Source organism: Emydura macquarii, unplaced genomic scaffold (assembly GCF_026122565.2).
Source record: "Emydura macquarii macquarii isolate MOO-44397 ecotype Brisbane River unplaced genomic scaffold, CSIRO-AGI_Emac_v2 contig_3345, whole genome shotgun sequence".
NCBI lineage: Eukaryota > Metazoa > Chordata > Testudines > Chelidae > Emydura > Emydura macquarii.
In genome coordinates this window covers 7,965,622-7,983,068 of record NW_027133482.1, presented here as the reverse complement: position 1 = coordinate 7,983,068, position 17,447 = coordinate 7,965,622, and the positions used below count along the sequence as shown (strand labels likewise).

At 58.4% G+C, this 17,447-nt stretch overlaps 1 protein-coding gene across 1 annotated transcript in view; it reads right to left on the bottom strand.

Moving 5' to 3' along the window:
• The window catches only part of LOC137143712 (dedicator of cytokinesis protein 2-like), a 229,933-nt gene extending 221,599 nt beyond the window's left edge, over positions 1 to 8,334 (bottom strand). Inside the window, exons 1-4 of the mRNA XM_067533643.1 lie at positions 8,207 to 8,334; positions 2,892 to 2,975; positions 971 to 1,011; positions 541 to 596 (exon numbers count right to left, since the gene is read on the bottom strand). Of these exons, the coding sequence (XP_067389744.1) occupies positions 541 to 596; positions 971 to 1,011; positions 2,892 to 2,975; positions 8,207 to 8,249 (224 nt within the window). The 5' untranslated portion in view covers positions 8,250 to 8,334. The remainder of the gene's footprint in view (positions 1 to 540; positions 597 to 970; positions 1,012 to 2,891; positions 2,976 to 8,206) is intronic.
• Between the last annotated feature and the right edge of the window lie 9,113 nt (positions 8,335 to 17,447).

Genomic DNA, 17,447 nt, shown 5'->3' with positions numbered 1-17,447 from the left:
GGACTGCTTGCCCCACCCCACGCCACGAGAGGGGCCTGGCTCAGCACTGGGCTGGGGGCAATCAGACTGAACGCTGGGACGGGGGGTCAGACAACGCTGGGACGGGGGAAGTCTGAGGGGGCCCGGCCAAGCACTGCGCTGGGTGGGGGGGGCAGACTGAACGCTGGGACGGGGGTTGAAGGGCCTGGCCGCGCGCGCTGTGGGGGTCAGACTGAACGCTGGGATGGGGGGTGAGAGGCCCAGCCAAGCGCTGGAGGGGGGGTCAGACTGAACACTGGGACGGCGGGTTGAGGGGCCTGGCCGCGCGCTGTGGGGGTCAGACTGAACGCTGGGATGGGGGGTGAGGGCCCTGGCCGAGCGCTGGGGACGGGGGGGTCAGACTGAACGCTGGGATGGGGGGTGAGGGCCCTGGCCGAGCGCTGGGGGGAGCAGGGGGTGGTGACGGGCCCAGCAAGGCGCAGGTCAGGGGGTCCCAGCCCGCGGACCAGTAAAACATTCCCTGAGCCAACCCAGAGCCGCTCCCGGCCCCCCAGTACCTACCCCCTTCGTTCCACATGGGCCCCCTTCAGGTGGATCAGTGCCACGGGGAAGATGCCCTGGGGAGAAACATTATCAGCCCAGCAACCATGATCTGGGAGGCAGAGCCAGAGCGGGGTGGCCCCCACAGAGGTGGCCCATGGGGCAGGAAACCCCCACACCCCCTCAGAGGTGGGTCAGCCCGGGACCAGTGCCCGGAGGGGGCCAGAGCAGTGGGCTAAGGTCAGGGTGTCATGGGGCGAGGCTCTGAGCCCCCAAACCAGGTTAACATCACTGCCCCACGGCGCTGCCAGCCAGGCCTGGCCATTTCCTGTAGGCAGGGCGCCCCCCGCCGAGAGCCAAGGTCCCCAGCCCCACATGTGGGCCCCAGCCCTGCACAGTGGGGAGGACAGGCAGCCCGGCCCCTCCCCAGCACGGAGCGCGGCAGACTTACCCAGGCGGCTCTGTTCCTGAGCGAGTACCCTCGGTACCAGCCTGCAAGCGGAGCGACAGGCAGTGAGCTACCCAGGGCCAGAGAGAGGAGAGCGCTGTGGGGGGGTTCCCCATCCTCCAGCCCTGCCCTCTCCCAGCGGGGGCCCTGTGGGGAGTGGGGGGCACTGACTGTGCGGGGCTCCCGCCCTCTCCCTGCAGGAGCACTGGCGGAGGGCAGAGGTGTGGGGCACTGGCTGCGGAGGGGCGTGTTGCTGGGGCTGTTGTTGTTGTGTGTTATTTGTATCAGCAAAACACCTTGGAGCCAGATCCGGAGCAGAGCCAGTCCCTGCCCAGGAGCGGCCAGCCTGTGTCAGACAGGAGCCGAACGCAGACCGTGAGGGAGCCCAGGCCCGCCACGCGACCGGCCAGGTCTCAGCACACCACAGCCTGAGCAGCACGCGGACGCAGAGCGTGAAGGAGGGTTTGCAGGAGGACGAGGGGCTAGTGTTGCAGAGGTTTACAGGGAGCTCCCCCCCCCCCCCCGTGGGGGGGCAGCCCGGGGAGAAAGCACCCAGGGTTTGTTTGAAAATGTGGCAAGTGGGTGAGGGAGGCGGGTGTCCTGAGGTGAGCGCGGCAGCTGGATCGAGTGAGAGCTGACAGGCAGAGCGGGCCTCAGCCATGCCTTGTGCGAGGGCGTCCCACAGGGACGGGGCCCTGGAACCACTCGGGGTGAAGCCAGGCAGGACTCCAGGGGGGTGGGTCCCCCAGGGCTCCTCACCCCAGTGCAGCCGCCTCCTGGATCTGGCCTCGGCGCGTCCAGCCCCCCTGCTCCGCCGTGAGCTCCCCGCAGTGAGACCCCCGGGCGGGACCCCGTGGAGCTGCTAGACGCCCCAGAGGGGCCATGCACCCGCCCGCAGCCAGCAGCGATTCAGGCCCACGTGGCAGCAGAGGGTTTATTAGCGCCAGGATCACAGCGCAGACAGACTGTTAGCAGGTGAACCAGAAACTTACAGCAACAACAGCCGGGGAGCTCCAGAGCCCCGTTCTTGGGCTCTGCCCCCTGCGATCCCCCTGGGAACTGACCCTTCCAGCCAGCCTGCCCCAGACACGCCTCCCCCCCCCCCAGTCCTTTGTTTTCCTGGGCAAGGAGGACACCTGACACACCCCCCCAAACCCCTGGCAAGGGGATGGGTCCAGCCATTGTCCCTGCGCCAGTAGCTTGTGTCAGTCACACCTGCCCTCTAGTGGTCCCGACGACAATCGCACACCCGTAACCCCACACCAACACAGGAGAGGGACGGTCAGCAAGCCACAATGCAGAGATCACAGGTGGGAGTTTTAGCTGCGGGGATGGATACACAAGATAGCCAGCCCCATCTTAGAGATGTTAGCCCGAAGAACCAGCCAGCTTTCCACATAGGCTGGATGTGAGGCTCGGCAGAGAGGCCGGGCTGAAGGTGCTGTCCCGTTACAGGCCTGAGGGAGGGCAGGATGGCGGTGATGGAGAAAGGAGGAAGCGAGGAGGGCTCGGGGGAGACTAGGAGCGTGAGCTGACAGCGGGACGTTCCCGAGGAGATGTCAGAGACAAGCTGAGCCAGAAGGAGACAGGTCTGGAGCAGAGGGAGATCAACGAGTCGAGTCGTCAGCAGAGAGCTGCTGGCTGAACTGTGTTCCCCAGAGACCAGTGCAGAGGGAGAAGAGAAGGGGACAAGGATGACAAGGGCCCGGTCGAGCCCCTGCAGAAAGCTGGAGGGGGACGAGGAGGACGTGCTGACGGCCATGTCAAAGAGCAGTTGGGGCGGCAGGAGGAGAACCAGGAGAGGACAGTCACAGAAGCCAGGGGAGCTCGGTGGTGACAGTGTCATGGGGGGGGAGAGGTCAGAGGATTCTCGGGAGGTCTGCGGAGCTGGTTCCCCCCACTGTCCATGCCCAGCCCCGCTTACCCTCCGACGCCTGGAGGATGTGCACCGTATCCCCGATCTGCAGCGGCAGGTGATGCTCGTTGGTGCCTGAAAAGTTCCACAAAGCTGCAAGACGACAAGCAGGGCAGTTAGGGGGTGTGAGAGGGGGCAGCTCTGGACCCCAACCCCCTGCAGGTGGCGCTGCCCTCTCACTGCCTCACCCAACCCAGCTCATCCATCTCTGGGGCTAGGGAAACTGGCACCCTCACTCCCTGAGCATGACCACTCAGTGCCTTGCGGCCACCTGGCCTCAGCTGTCCCCGGGGCATTCCCGCACGGTCACAAGCCACAGCTACTGGGGTGCAAGTCAGGGCAACCTCAAACCCTTGCCTGACGCAGCCCCCAGCAACCCCTGACAGCGAGACACAACGCTGGCCCCCTTTATCTCTGCTCTAGCACAGGGCTGCCTCGAACCCCGCCCCACGCCAGAGCCATGCTGCAGGCTGCCCTGACGGCTGGCACCATGCCCTGAAGCATATCCCAGCCTGCACTCGGTGCGCAGGGCAGGGGTCACAGGGGAGGTGACTGTCTGGGGGCGGGAGGCAGGCCCCTCTATGACGCTAGACGGGAGGGTCCTGCTCGCTCTGAGCCCCAGGGTCCCAGCATAGCCAGTCGGGGGCTCACAGCCCCAGGGCGGAGGGTGCATGTGCTGGGCCTGAAGGTGAGCAGATGGTGCTGGAGGCAGGTTGGGTCTGGGAGCTCCAGCGAGGCTGGGGGAAGATCTGCAGGGCATGGGCCTGGGCATGGGCAGGCTGGCGATGTGCACGGTGGGATCCAGCCTGCTCCTGGGGAGCAGGCATTTCACTGCAGCCAGGGCGGGGCTGCCAGGCACCCAGAGTGACGCCCCCGCCCGCGGTGTCCCTTTCTGCACTGATGGGGTGGGTGGCAGCTGGGCTGAGCCTGGTGCCAATAGAGGGTGTCTTCAGCTGGGCCAGCAGGAGGACGGGGGAAGGAGGTGCCCGGCTGCCTGCTGAGCACCCCACAGTTCCTCTAGTGCCCACACAGGACGGTCAGAGCTGGGCCGGGCTGGGGGAGCAGAGCCTGCGTGCAGAAAGACAGTTTAATAACAGCAGGGAAGTAACTCAGCATTCATTGGGGAAAAGAGCGCAGGCAGGATTCATACACATAAAACCAGGAGCAAAACTCCCGGCCCAGAGTGCACGGGGCAGCGTTCCCAGCCTCTCCTTTCCGTCTCCCACTCACAGGAGCTGTCCTTGCTCAGTGATGACCCGGAGTCCAGGCCAGGGTGCAGCTGAGCGAATTCACCTCCCACCGCACTGCACGCCACTCCACCAGCCAGCCCGCCGCACAGCGCCACCGTCTGCTGCCACCTGCTTCTCCACTCTGACCTCTGCCGTCCAGCAGCTCGCTGGTTCCCAGCTCAGTGACGTCAGCGCTGGCGGGGAACCTCCCTGCTGAGGCTGGGCCACAGCTGGGGATTTCTCCCCCTGAACAGGTGGAGGGGGAGGTTAAACCAGGCCTGGGGCTGTGAGGCAGACCCCACATTGCCAGACAGGAACACCTGTCCCCACCCCCTACCCACCTTCACAGGGCTCTGCATCCAAGCCCCTTGCGTAGCCAGTTCTGTTCAGGTGAGACTGACCCTGCCGTCAGGACAGGCTCAGCACCGTTCTGCTTCCCTTTGCTCATACAATAAGGGGACTAACATTTCATTCCGCCTGCATTCAGCACTGGCGTGATTACGGATTTGTAACCCAGGACCAGCATCCCATCCGTGAGCACCTAGGCAAGGCGGGTGACCGGATGTGCTCATGCAGACACGGGCTGGCCCTGACGCCTGTTTCCTTCCCCACGGCCAGCTCAGTGCGGGAGGGCTCATTTAGACCCTGCTTACATAAACCAAAGCAAGACACTCCCGGGAGAGAGAGGACAGAACAGAGGCACTGACCGGTTGTTAATGACCGAGGGAGACCCTATGGGGATGAGTGGGGCGGAATCCTAGGTAGAAAAGAACAGAAAACTCAGCAGCTGCACACCATGGAGCCGGGGCCTGTCCGTTGCTGTGTCACAACCTCACAACCATATGGCCCATCACCGTGGCATCCCGGCACCTTGCTGTCTCTAATGCCTAATCCCCAGCCCATGCAGAGACAGGGCTCGAGGCCAGGACCAGACTGCTCCAGCGTGGACAGCTCCAGCATCACTGGAGTAGATGCCAGTCCCCAGATCACTGAGCTCTTTGAAATCTGGCCTGGCTGAGGGGTGCTGAGCCCTGGCAGGCTGTGTTAGCCACTCAGCCCAGCAGTCTGGGGGGCAGGGAACTAAACCTGGAACCCCTGGGCCCAGGCCAGCACCTGGCCACTGGGCTGTCCTCCCTCCATCCTGGTGAGCCGCGCCCTGCCTGCTGGGCAGGCTCCTCAGCCTACCAGGAGCCGCTGTGGCACCGACAGCGTCCGCCTGGGACACTGAGTCCGGCCTTGGCTCTGGGACAGTCAGCGCAAAGCCCCGTCTGGGTGCAGCCGGGGGGGAGGGGGGGGACTCAAGCCCGGGCGGGCCAAAGGGATGGGGCCAGTTCAGCTGCGGGGGAGTAGCCGCGGAAACGGTTCCGCTAACTCATCTGCTGAGAGGCAGTTACTGAGAAAAGCAGGAACAGAGAATACCGCAGAGGAAAGTGACTGCAGGAGCCTGCAACACGACGCTTCCTGCCACACGCAGGGCTCTGCGGGAGACAGGCCTGTGCGGAGAGTGCAGGGCCTGGCTCTATTCCTGGCTCCGGCCCGCGTGTTAGCACGCAGGGGCCGCCTGGCCGGAGGGAAGGCAGGTGAGAAAGAGCCTGTGAGAGCAGCCAGCGACTCCCCAGGGTGCTGCACTTACAGCCTGGAGCGGGCTCTGCTGTGCGTGACCTCCCGCCAGGCACCGGCTGGTGCAAGGGGCCCCCATGGCACCATCTCCGACCCTCCTGGACGCTGCAGCCGTACACCAGGGTCAGTGTCCAGACTCCAGCGGCTCCTTGGGCTGGGCAGAGCCAAGAGCTCAGGCCGTGGAGCCAGCAGGACGGGGAAGGGCTAAGCAGACGCCGTGGCTGCAGGGCACTGCCCCTGGGAGAGCGGGGGGCGCGGTGGGACGGGGGTGCTGCCAAGTGCATTGTGGGGTTGGTGTAGCGCTGACAGGCCTGGTCGCTGCGTGCTGGGTGCTGGCCCCACGGGTCTGACCCGTCTGAAGCCCACCTTCCCTGAGTCCCCGCCGGGGGTAGGTCTGTGTTTGTGGCGCCGGTGGGAGAGCCGGGGCCCTGCTGCTCAGCAGAACACGCCTCCCCAGACCAGCAGCGGCCCTTGTGATCCTACACGGCACAGCCAAAGCCCGGCCCAAGCTCAGCCCCAGAGCAGATCTGCTAGAAAAGCACCAGGCTTGACTGGAAAAATGGCCCGGGATGCAGTGGTGCACCGTGGGTCCCTGGCGCCCAGGGGCCAAGCCTGCATTTGGGCCCCACCAGGCCTCACACACCCCCTTTCTCCCCCCGCACGCACAGGGCAGGAAGGGTCCCCGGCTCCCACACGACAGTGCCGCCCCCCAGCTGCCCCGGGGAGGAGGGGGTCTGCACCTGTGGGGAGGAACACGCCGCTTACCTCCTCCTGCCCAGAGCTGCCCTCAGAGCCTCCTGCGCCCCCCGCCCCCGCTGCGTGTCCTGAAAGGCCAGCCCGGCGCCCGGGAGCCTGGCCCCCTCGGTACGCCACTGCCGTGGGGAATTGTTCCAGTCGTTGCCAGCTTTGATTTCCAGCCCCTGGCTCATGGCCGGCCGTCCTCTGCTGGACTGACGCCCATGAGGAAAGATTTGTCCCCCTGCGGGTACCAGACGGGGAGCAAGGCACCCCTGAGCCTTCTCTGTGGTCAGCTAAAAAGATGGAGCTCCCTGCGGCTGTCACTAGCAGGCAGGTTTGCTCAGCCTTTCCCCGTTCTCCGGCTCTGCCCTGACCCCTGCAATTGATCGGCACCCCTCTAGAACGGTGGGCCCAGCCCTGGGCCCGGATTCCAGCCATGGTCGCCCCGGTGCCGAATACTGGGATACAATAACTCTGCTCCTCCTCGATACGCCTGTTACACCTCGCAGGATCACACGAGCCCCTTTGGCCAGAGCGTTGCACGGGGCGTCGTGTCCAGCCGCGCCCCCACCCTGGACGTGCAGCCTGCAGCCTTTGTTCCTAGCTGCGCACGTCGACACGGAGCCGTGTTAAAACACAGGGTTTGCACCCTGTTCACGGAGCGATCGGAGTCGCTCTGTCCCCACCGGTATTCACCACGCCCCACGGCCTGTGTCCTCTGCACCATTAGGGTGATTTTATGGCTGGGGTGTCACTCGGCCTCGGGTGCCTGCAGGGGTGGGGCTGCCGCAGCGTGGGGGCCTGGAGCCTGTCAGGAGCTCAGGGCACCCCACGGACAAGGGCGTCACAGTACTTTGGCCTTATACTCAGCCCAGCATGGGTCTGCAGCCCCCCGCCCCGACCGCGGCCACAGAGCCCAGCCCCTGAGAGGGGAGCTCAGCGATGGGCAGGTGACACGGCCCTGGGGAAAGGGAGACGCAAGGATACCCAGACACCACCCAGCCCAAACACCCCCCCCCCCCCCCCAGACACCGCCCGGCCCCCAACCCAGATACCATCCCCCCAACCCCAACCCAGACACCACCCAGCCCCCAACCCAGACACCGCCCCCAATCCCCAACCCAGACACCGGCCCCCAACCCCCAACCCAGACACCGCCCCCCAACCCCCAGCCCAGACCCCCAACCCAGACACCACCCCCCCAATCCCCAATCCAGACACCGCCCCCAATCCCCAACCCAGCCCAGATGCCGCCCCCAATCCCCAACTCAGACACCAGCGAGCCCCCAGCCCAGACACCACCCAGTCCCCACCCCTCAGCCCAAACACTGTCCCCTCCCAGCCCCCGGCCCAGACACTGCCCAGCCTCCAATCCACACACCGCCCAGCCCCCCCAGCCCAGCCCAACACCGCCCAGCCCCCCCAGCCCTCAGCCCAGACATTGCTAGCCCCTGGGGCTCTCCCTCCCGACCCACCACAGACATCCCTGGGCCCTGCCCAGCCATCACCCAGCCCCCCGAGTCCCACCCAGCTCAGGTGCCTGGCCCCACTCAGCTCCCAGCCCATGGCCTGGGCTCTCTGAAAATCTGGCCCCGTGCTCAGTCTCGTGGGGCCTGCCGAGCCCATAGCCCAGCCCCTCCCTGCCCTGGGCACCCTGCTGCTCGCCCAGGGTCACCCAGCTGCACGGCCACCCCCCGCACAGGCAGCCCAGGCGGCAGCCCGGTTAGCTGCACTCACCAACTCCATACTTCTCCTCCGTGGTGTGCAGCCAGGGGGCCATTTCCAGCCAGCCCAGCCCAGCCCAGCCCAGCGATGTGACCGTCCCTGCACGGTGTGACGGCAAGTTCCTCCCGCTGAGCTGCCAGGGTCACATGTGTCTCACCGGCTTGTGCAAACCTTCCTGGGCCACTTCCTCCAAGCAAAGCTGGGCTCTGCACAGAGCCTGCAGCCAGCCTTCCCCGCAGCCAGCGTGGAGCTGGCCCGACACCAGCACACCTAGGCTGTGAGAATGCAGTGGGGGCCCCACCACCCCATTGTGCAGCGTAGCAACCCGCTCCTGCATGGAGTGCAGCAGGGCACCCAGCGACTCACACCAGGGTTTTCCCGTTAGGCCAGCAGCTGGCCCGACACGGGCCGAGGGGACTGGGCTCTGGTCCCACAGCCCCACGGAGCCGGCCAGACACAGGCTGGGAGGGTTGGGCTCTGGTCCCGGAGCCCCACGGAGCCGGCCTGATATGAGCTGGGAGGGCTGGGCTCTGGTCCCAGAGCCCCACGGAGCCAGCCCAACACAGGCTGAGGGGGCCAGGTTCTGGTCCCAGAGCCCCACGGAGCCAGCCAGACACAGGCCGGGAGGGTTGGATTCTGGTCCCAAAGCCGCATGGAGCCGGTCAGACACAGGCCGAGGGGGCCGGGTTCTGGTCCCGGACCTCCACGGAGCTGGCCCGACATGGGCTGAGGGGGCTGGGCTCCATCCAAGGAACATTGCTGCTGAAGTTCCCCGTTCTCCCTGGGGCGGCGGAGCCCCTGAGCCTCTTGCTTTGGGGTTGAGGTGTGAGGATGCCCCTGGTCAGCTGTCAGGGCCAGCAGAGCTTGCCATGGCTGCTCCTCTGCAGTGGGAGATGCTGAGCCAGACCTAGGGCTGTGTGGAGACCCCGCTGCTCAGCGGCCCTGCACACCCACCCCATAGCCCCGCCTGTGTTGCTTCCCCCAGCCAGGAGTGAGCAAGACAGAGGTGCCTGTTTGGGGAGCGGCCTGGGGCGGGTCTCAAGGTGCTGGCAAGGGGCAGCCTGTGCTCAGAGCACGAGTGGATTGCTGGATTGAGTGGATTGCTGGATTGCTGGATTGCGGCTGCCACGCGGGGCACTCGTGCTCTGCACCTGCTGCCAGCAGGGTTCTGACACCTGGCAGCCGGGGCCCACCCGTGGGGACCTGGGAAGGATTCCTGCTCCCTCGATGCTGTTACCCACCACTGCCAGTCTACACAGAGGGATCCTCCTGAATCCCACAATGCACTGGGCCACCCCTCAGCTGCTCGTGCGAGGCCCGGTATGGGAGGAGTGGAATAGGTGACAAGGGGAATGCAACCGTGCAATTCTGAACCCCCCTTCCCTGCCGCACTCAGCCTGCCAGCCTGCCAGCCAGCCGGCCAGCAGTCCCCTGGAATCCCGGAGAGGAAAGGGCCCCCGTCCCATTCGCGCCCCTGGCCAGCCAGTCCCTTGCCCTGCCGCCTGAGGTCATCGGAGTCACTCGTGAGCAAAGATATGCCCGTGCCGAGGTATTTTTAGAAACTGTCCCGTGAGGGCGTTGTGTGCCTGTGTGACTAGAGAACTGCAGCCACCCTCGTACCCAGTGCAGCGTGTGCGGTGTCGGGGCAGGGCTGAGCCGCTGAGTACAATGATCCTGTTGCTCTCGAAATTTTATTTGATAGAATTTTATTTATTTATTTATTTATGTAATTTAATTATTTAATAGACATTTACATTCTATTCCTTGCATCTGACGAGGTGGGTGGCAGCCCACGGAAGCTGACGCCTGCAGCAATTCAATGTGTTCGTCTTTAAAGTGCTGCAGGACTCTCGTTGTTTTATCTCCATTTTGTCTTCATTTCCTGCTTCCTTTCTCTGCACGAGCGTCCTGGCAAGGCGGCGCTAAACAAGAACGGACGTCCCCCAAGCTGATGGGTCGTTTCCAGAGAGACTTTTGCAAACTGGCCGTTTATTCCATCGCTGCTTCAAACCAGATACGAGAACTTGGCACCGCTCGGATGTACCTGATTTCCTTCACCATTTTAATTGCTACGTCTTTTCTCTTAAAAATAAACCTTAGATTGTAGCCACCAGAGGATTGGCAGTGGCATGATTTCTGGGTAAGAGCCGAGTCACATCTTGATCTAGCTCTGGCTGATCTTTTGAGATCAGAAGGACCCTTTGTTTGATTAAATTGGTTTTCAGTAACCACTCATCGTAGATTTTTGTCAGTCTCTGAGTGGTGAAGCAAGGGCTGGAATGCCTAAGGGGCTGCACTTTTTATTTCTGTCTCACCACCCTGGTTAACAAGAACTTTACTTTTGTGGCTGGCTGGGTCTAGTGAACGGTAGAACTGTTATCCAAATAACAAATGTCACAGGATCTTTTTCAGGGGATAAGGCAACAAGCCACGTTTATTGTGAATACAGAAATTTGGTAACTAGTATCAATAATGCAAATACCAGGGAGACAGGATCAGCACTGTAACAATAGCAATATTGTGATTGCAAACACAGAGACTCTCGTTAACAACGTGTACTTCATTGACACGTTTCAACTGGTCCCTTCATTCACACGCCTACACACAGAGACAAACGGCTCACAGACTTTATGTTTACCAGCCTCTTGCCATGCTCGCCATGCTCATGGCCAGGTGACTGCAGCATGAGGGTGAGGAGCAAGGTTCTGCCGATGCGCACCGGTACTCCTGGCTGGTTGGTGATGATGTAGACCTGAACCTCCAGCCTTCATCTTTCTGTCCCATTTTATAGGAAAAAGACCCCATGTCAGTCTATGGGCTTTTGCTCTGTCATGCTGCATCTGCATTTGGTGTGATCCTCAATCACGCACGTTGTTGCAAGCCTGATCAGATTTTGTCCTTTGAAGTGGGCTGACTCCAAAGTTATCAGGGTGGGCTCCTCTTCGGCCAGTTGAGTGGTAAACGTAATGGTCTTCGCTCCCTTCTTCCTGCCTCAGATGTTTTAGGTGAAGCTGGTGTTTTCTTCATCGTGTTTGGACATCCCTTACTGAGACCAATTGTTCAATCACTCTCCCTGTCTACACCCTCCTCAACTGCTCAGCCATTCACACTCCAATCACTCAGTGCACACTCCTAGCTGAAGAACTCACATGTCTTTTGAAGCAAACACTGTTTCATTTTTGCCAGTGTCTTTCACAATCAGGTCGGTGTATGTAATTACATTGCACAGGGCGGCTTCTCCTACTTCCTATAGGGTTTGTACAAATATTCTGACAGTGGGTAAATGGACAGATACGCGGGTCAGTGGAGTGGTTCTACAGCCAGAACGGTCCAACGCACAGACAGACGAGTTGTTCTGCAGTCACCGGCTATGTTAAGAAGGCTGAGGTGAACGTTTCCAAGGGTAGTACAACTACGAGCCAGCCGAGGTTTCAGCTTTCGATGAAAGGTGCCGTGTGCCAGGCTGAAGTGCCGCTGGGGCGGAAGGTGTTTGTGGCTCTGTTCGTTGGTGCATTTCATGACCACAGGATTGGGCCAACAGAATGACCACCTGCATGGAGTGAGTCTGCCCCATTTTTCAGCAGTTTGTCCTGAACCTGGCGTTCTCAGCTGGGTCTTACAGAGGTACGGAGACACGTGTGCACATCTATTGAGGCAGATGGAATAAGGGGGCCCAGAGAATCGAAGGTGTTAATGTGACCCCGGCACTGTCCAGCATGAAACAAGCTGGGGGCTTGACCGTGGCAAACACCCTTTTAAACACCCTTTGAATCTTTTAGGAAAGCTACAGAAAAGAAGGAAAAGCAGTTAGAGCCGTTAAATATAAAGCAGTAAGTGAGGCTTTCACTTTAACAACAGCCTTGTTCCCTTCCCGTTATCTGGGGCCTTTGGAAAGGAAACCCACTGGTCTGACAGGTGCTATTCACCATGAGCACAGGAGAAAAAGAAAAGTTAGCCGGGCAGGGCGAGAGCGGCTGATGTGTCTGCTCTTGTTAAAGTCCGGTCCTGTTTTCTAGAAGCCAAAACAAGACAAACGCCCGCAGCAGGGGAGAGACAAGAACAGCTAAGGTTGAAAATGCAATTTCTGTCTCTGGTGTTGATTCTCACTGCTGGATCCACAGAGGCCCAGCGCTGTGACTGAACCCACCCTGTATTCACACCCTCTGCGCCGCCGTAATAATCTTTGTGCAAAAGATGCCTTGTGAAGTATCATTTGAAAACTAGTAACTCACTGGCCAATGTCATGGTGAAATGTCCGAAGCAACATGATACGTGAAGCTATGAACCTAAGCTGCAATTATGACTGAACTGTGGTTACCAGACAAGGCTAGGGAGGAGGTAACTCTGTTTCTCAAGGACAAACTGACACCTCTAGCCAGGTGTCACCAAAGTCGATTGGCGATCACGCCCATGGCCATTCCTTGGCAACGAAGGGGACAGGAACAGATCAATGTGCACATTAGCAAACAACAGCATGGACCCTCTTTCACCACGGGACGCCATGTCTCCATCCTCCCAGCAGCAGGGAACTTTAGCTCACCTGGTGCTCCGACACCCATGGGACTGGCCTGGAAACCCGTGGCAGCATATTCACATTGATTTTGCTGGCCCATTTGAAGGAAGCATGTTCCTGGATATTGTAGATGCCCACTCCAAATGGCCAGAAGTCTCTGTAATGCCGGCCACTACTGCTGACAGCATTATCCAGAAACCACGTGAAATCTTTACTTGTTTCGGTCTGCCAGAACAACCTGTGAGCGACACCGGAGCACAGTTCATCTCTCAGGAGTTTGAAAATGTTATGAAAGCAAATGGGATACATCACATCACGCCAGCACTGTATCATCCACCCAATGGCGGATGAGCTGAAAGGTTTGTGCAGACCATGAAACAGGCTTTAAGATCTGCAAGGGGACATTCGTCCATTCAAAAGCATCTGGACACCTTCTGACTATCCTACAGAAACACACCTTGTGCTACGACCAAAGCGTCACCAGCCTTTCTAATGATGGGACAACAGCTGCGCACTTGCTTTGATCCTGCCAAAACACGACAAGTTGTGCAACGTCAACAGCAAAACCAAGTCACCAGACGTGCACACAGAGCAAAGACCCGGCCAGCTTGACCTAGCTCAGAACTCTGCTTCTGCAGCTAAACAGGTCCCTGCTCAGCCATCGCCCAGACAGGGCCTGTTTCCTGCACTGTCCAGACGGCAGATGATCTCACCTGGCGGCGGCAGGTAGATCCGTCGTTGCCAGGTCAGACGTGTCCCGAGGACACAGCTCCAGTGAACTGCCTGGTGAGAGATCATCGAGTCAAGAGACACCCGTTCCTGAGCCCCCTTCTCCAGCACCTCTGCAGCAGATACAGCCCCTCACCTGTTTGAGCTGCGAGTCCTGAGCCCATGTTAGACCTGCACCAATAACACCTTCCGGGCCAGAACACCAGAAGTGCGCCGCAATCCACCTGGAGAGAGAAGGCCTTGGCAATGGCTGGATCTTTAGCAAGGGCAAACCCACGTGACAGGGCAGAATGATCCCGGGGTTTAGCCGGGAACTGAGGCAGTCTGCCCTCATTCCCTAGTTCAGTGATTGTGCTGTTAAATGGGTGTTTTCGTTAAGAGGGGAGGAATATGTTGTGTATTTTGTGTCTTGCCTTATTGCCTAGGTTGCCACAGCAACAGAGCTTAGCTTGTTGCCATAGCAATAGAGTTAGACTATTAGGGGATAGCTCAGCCAGGCCTGGCTGGTTTGACTGTAGTTCAGTAAAGACTTTTCATGGGTTTGCGTCGCTCTGTTCCATGCTGATTTCTCTCGGGATGCAAGCACTTTCCAAGGACTTACCACAGCAGTGATCTCTGGAGATCCTTTCCAGCCCTAGTAGTCTATGATGCAAAGCCAGCAGCAGGAGCCCTGGCAGCGGAGTCGGTGCAGAGCAATCTGTGCCCAGCTGCTGAAGTATGGGACTATGTTTACGTGCTGTAATTAGTGTCTGGAAGTGCTCTGTGCAGGCTGCAAGAGCAGGTCCCTTCACACCTGCCATCTGCCCATCCTGGCACCAGGCTGCTCTCCCCACAGAGGCACCAGCATGTGCTCATGACCACGCAGGAAGCTTTATGCAAGCAGTGGTGCTGCATTTCTGTTGCTAGCAATTTAACTGCCAGGTGCGTCTCCTCCGGCTCAGAGCGTCACATTCACCAAGGAAACACTTCCGGCTGGGCACTGCCGGGTTAGGAATGACATGAGCACTGACAACCCTGCTGCCAGGACCTGACAAGCACATCATCCTGTGGCACTGTGACATTGCCATGGATTACACAAGAACAGCCACACTGGGCCAGACCAATGGTCCATCTGGCCCAGCATCCTGCCTTCCAGCAGTGGCCAGCACCAGGTGCTGCAGAGGGAATGAACAGAACAAGTAATTGTCAAGTGATCCATCCCTCCGCCTGGTCCCAGCCTCTGGCAAACAGCAATCCCTGCCTGTCTGGCTAATAGCCACTGATGGACCCATCCTCCATGAACTTATCTAGTTCTTTATTGAACCCCGTTATAGTCTTGGCCTTCACAACATCCTCTGGCAAGGAGTTCCACAGGTTGACTGTGAAGAAATACTTCCTTTTGTTCATTTTAAACCTGCTGCTTATTAATTTCATTGGGTGAACCCTAGTTCTTGTGTTACCAGAAGGAGTAAATAACACGTCCTTAGTCACTTTCTCCAACCAGTCATGATTTTATAGACCTCTATCATGTCCCCCCTTAGTCGTCTCTTTTCCCAGCTGGAAAGTCTCACCTTATTAATCTCTCCTCACTTGGAAGCTGTTCCATACCCTTAATAATTTTTGTTACTCTTTTCTGTACCTTTTCAATGCCAATGTATCTTTTTTGAGATGGGGTGAACAGATCTGCAGGCAGTATTCAAAATGTGGGCGCACCATGGATTTATATAGTGGCAATAGGATATTTTCTGTCTTGTTATCTATCCCTTTCCTAATGATTCCCAACATGCTGGTAGCTTTTTTGACTGTCGCTGCACATGGAGTGGATGTTTTCAGAGAACTATCCACACTGACTCCAAGATCTCTTTGAGTGGTAACAGCTAATTTAAACCCCATCATTTGATACATGTAGTTGAGTTCTGTTTTCTATTGTGGTGCACCTGCAGAATGGGATCTCGGGGTGTTACCAGACTTGCCCGTCACCTTGGCGTATGCTCATCTATTAGGGCTACCTTCCTGAAAGGGGGTGTGTGTGTCTATTAATGTATTACTTGTGTGTTCATATGGCTACAAGTCCCCTCCCAATGGAGCTGTCCTGCAGGACTGAAGGTTTTCAGAGCTGGGTTCCTCCAGCCCCAGATTCAAATAAACCTCCCACAGATACACACACACATTCCAGATTAACCGAGTGCATCTGAGCGGACCAGGCTATCAGCACTCTCAGCTGACCCCTTATATGCCCCTGAACTCAGCAGGCTGGGTGACACAGCACTTTCAGCTGCCACCCTTATCTGCCCCTGGACTCCGTAGGCTAGGCAGAGCAGCACTTCTCAGCTGCCTCCCCCCTCACTCTACAATTGTTCTAGCAGTAAGTCCCTTGATGAGCAAACCCCACAGGATTTTTGGGCACTCCAGGGATCTTTGGCTTAGGTGAAAGAAGCGTGGCTGCAGAGCAAGATAGGGATGCCCAGAACACGGAGGAGTAAATGGAGTTTGGAGAGAGAGAGGCAACCAGTGTGATTATAACCATTATTTTATTGCCAGGTGTATAAAACGTATGATACTAACAGTGATACCATACAAGGAGAGAAAAACAATCACACGCTTACAATACTGCACAGTTACAGGTGGGGGATTGGAGAAGCTAGCCCAGGTTTGATTACAAAAGTAGGAAGTTATACCTGGACTGAGAGAGAGAGAGAGAGAGAGAGATAGTGTTGGGGGAAGAAGAGGGGAGCCTCCCCACTCCGTGCAGCTCAGAGGTTCCCAGCAGACAGGCTGTTCAGCTTAGGGTCTGGAGCGCTGGAGACAGGCAGAGCCTCCAACTCGATCAGTCAGGAAGAGGGGAAGTTCCAGTGGGACTGATGCAGAATTTGGATCCAGGCATCAGAACAGGGGTTTGGACTTGGGCAGGGGTTTTTGTAGACGCCAGGTTTGTTTATGGGTAAACAATGTCTCAAGGGAGTATCCCAGAATGGTTTTCTTTATGCTGGACAAAAGGAGCTGCTCAGCCCTGGCTATGGGCACTGTTCCTTGAGGGAGCTCACAATGCAGCCAGGCAGAGTCAGTGTTTTGTAGATCAATAACTAGACTGGTCTGATACCTGCGGAGCTGGGTGTGTGCAGGTGTGAGTTCATTGACATCAAGGGCAGAGATCTCCCATCATGCCGTGCGTCCCTGCTTTGCCAATCCCAGAGTTCAGTGCAGTCCCCGCTTTGGAAGTTGGTTCTCCATTCGCTAGGCTAATTCTTGTTCCATCTTCGATGGAGATGAGGTTTCTGTTCTCCATTCGATGTGCTACTTGAGATGCCTCCTTTTTATATCTTTGCTGTAGATGAGGCTAGGGGAGTTGTATCACCCTTGTTGGGAGGGTTTTAGGTGTGTCTTCTCCTGCCTTTTCATACTGAGATGCCTTTGGTTTCTGGTTCAAGCAGAGGTGGGGGGGGATTCAGGCGAGCCAGAGAGAGTTGTGGTTTTGCGCCCTGGGTTCCCAAGAACACAGAGCTGCCAGGTAACAGGGGTCAGAGGGATCACAAACTAACTATGAGTCAATAGTGTAACACTTGCAAAAAAAAGCAAACCTCATTTCAGGCTGTGTTAGCAGCATGTTGTGAGCAAGACACGAGATGCAACTTGTCCACTCAGACCGAGAAGGCCTCAAATGCAGTTCTGTGTCCATGCCTGGGCACCGCACGTTGGGAAAGATGGGTCCAGAGAGAAGCAAGAAACTGATTACAGGGCTAGAAAAGAAGATCTCTGAGGGAAGACTGAAAAACGGGGGTTTGTTTAGTTGGAGAAGAGCTGACCGAGGGGGGGGACATGACAACGGTATTTAAGTATGTGAAAGGCTGTTATAAAGGAGGGTGAAAAATTATTCTCCTTAGCCACCAAGGACAGGACAAGAAGCAACGGGCTTAAATTGCAGCAAGGGAAGCGAAGGCTGGACATTAGCAAAGCGGCCGTTAACCCGGGAACAACCTGCCTCCGGAGGCTGTGGAGTCTCTGTCACTGGAGGGTGTAGAACAGGTTAGAAAC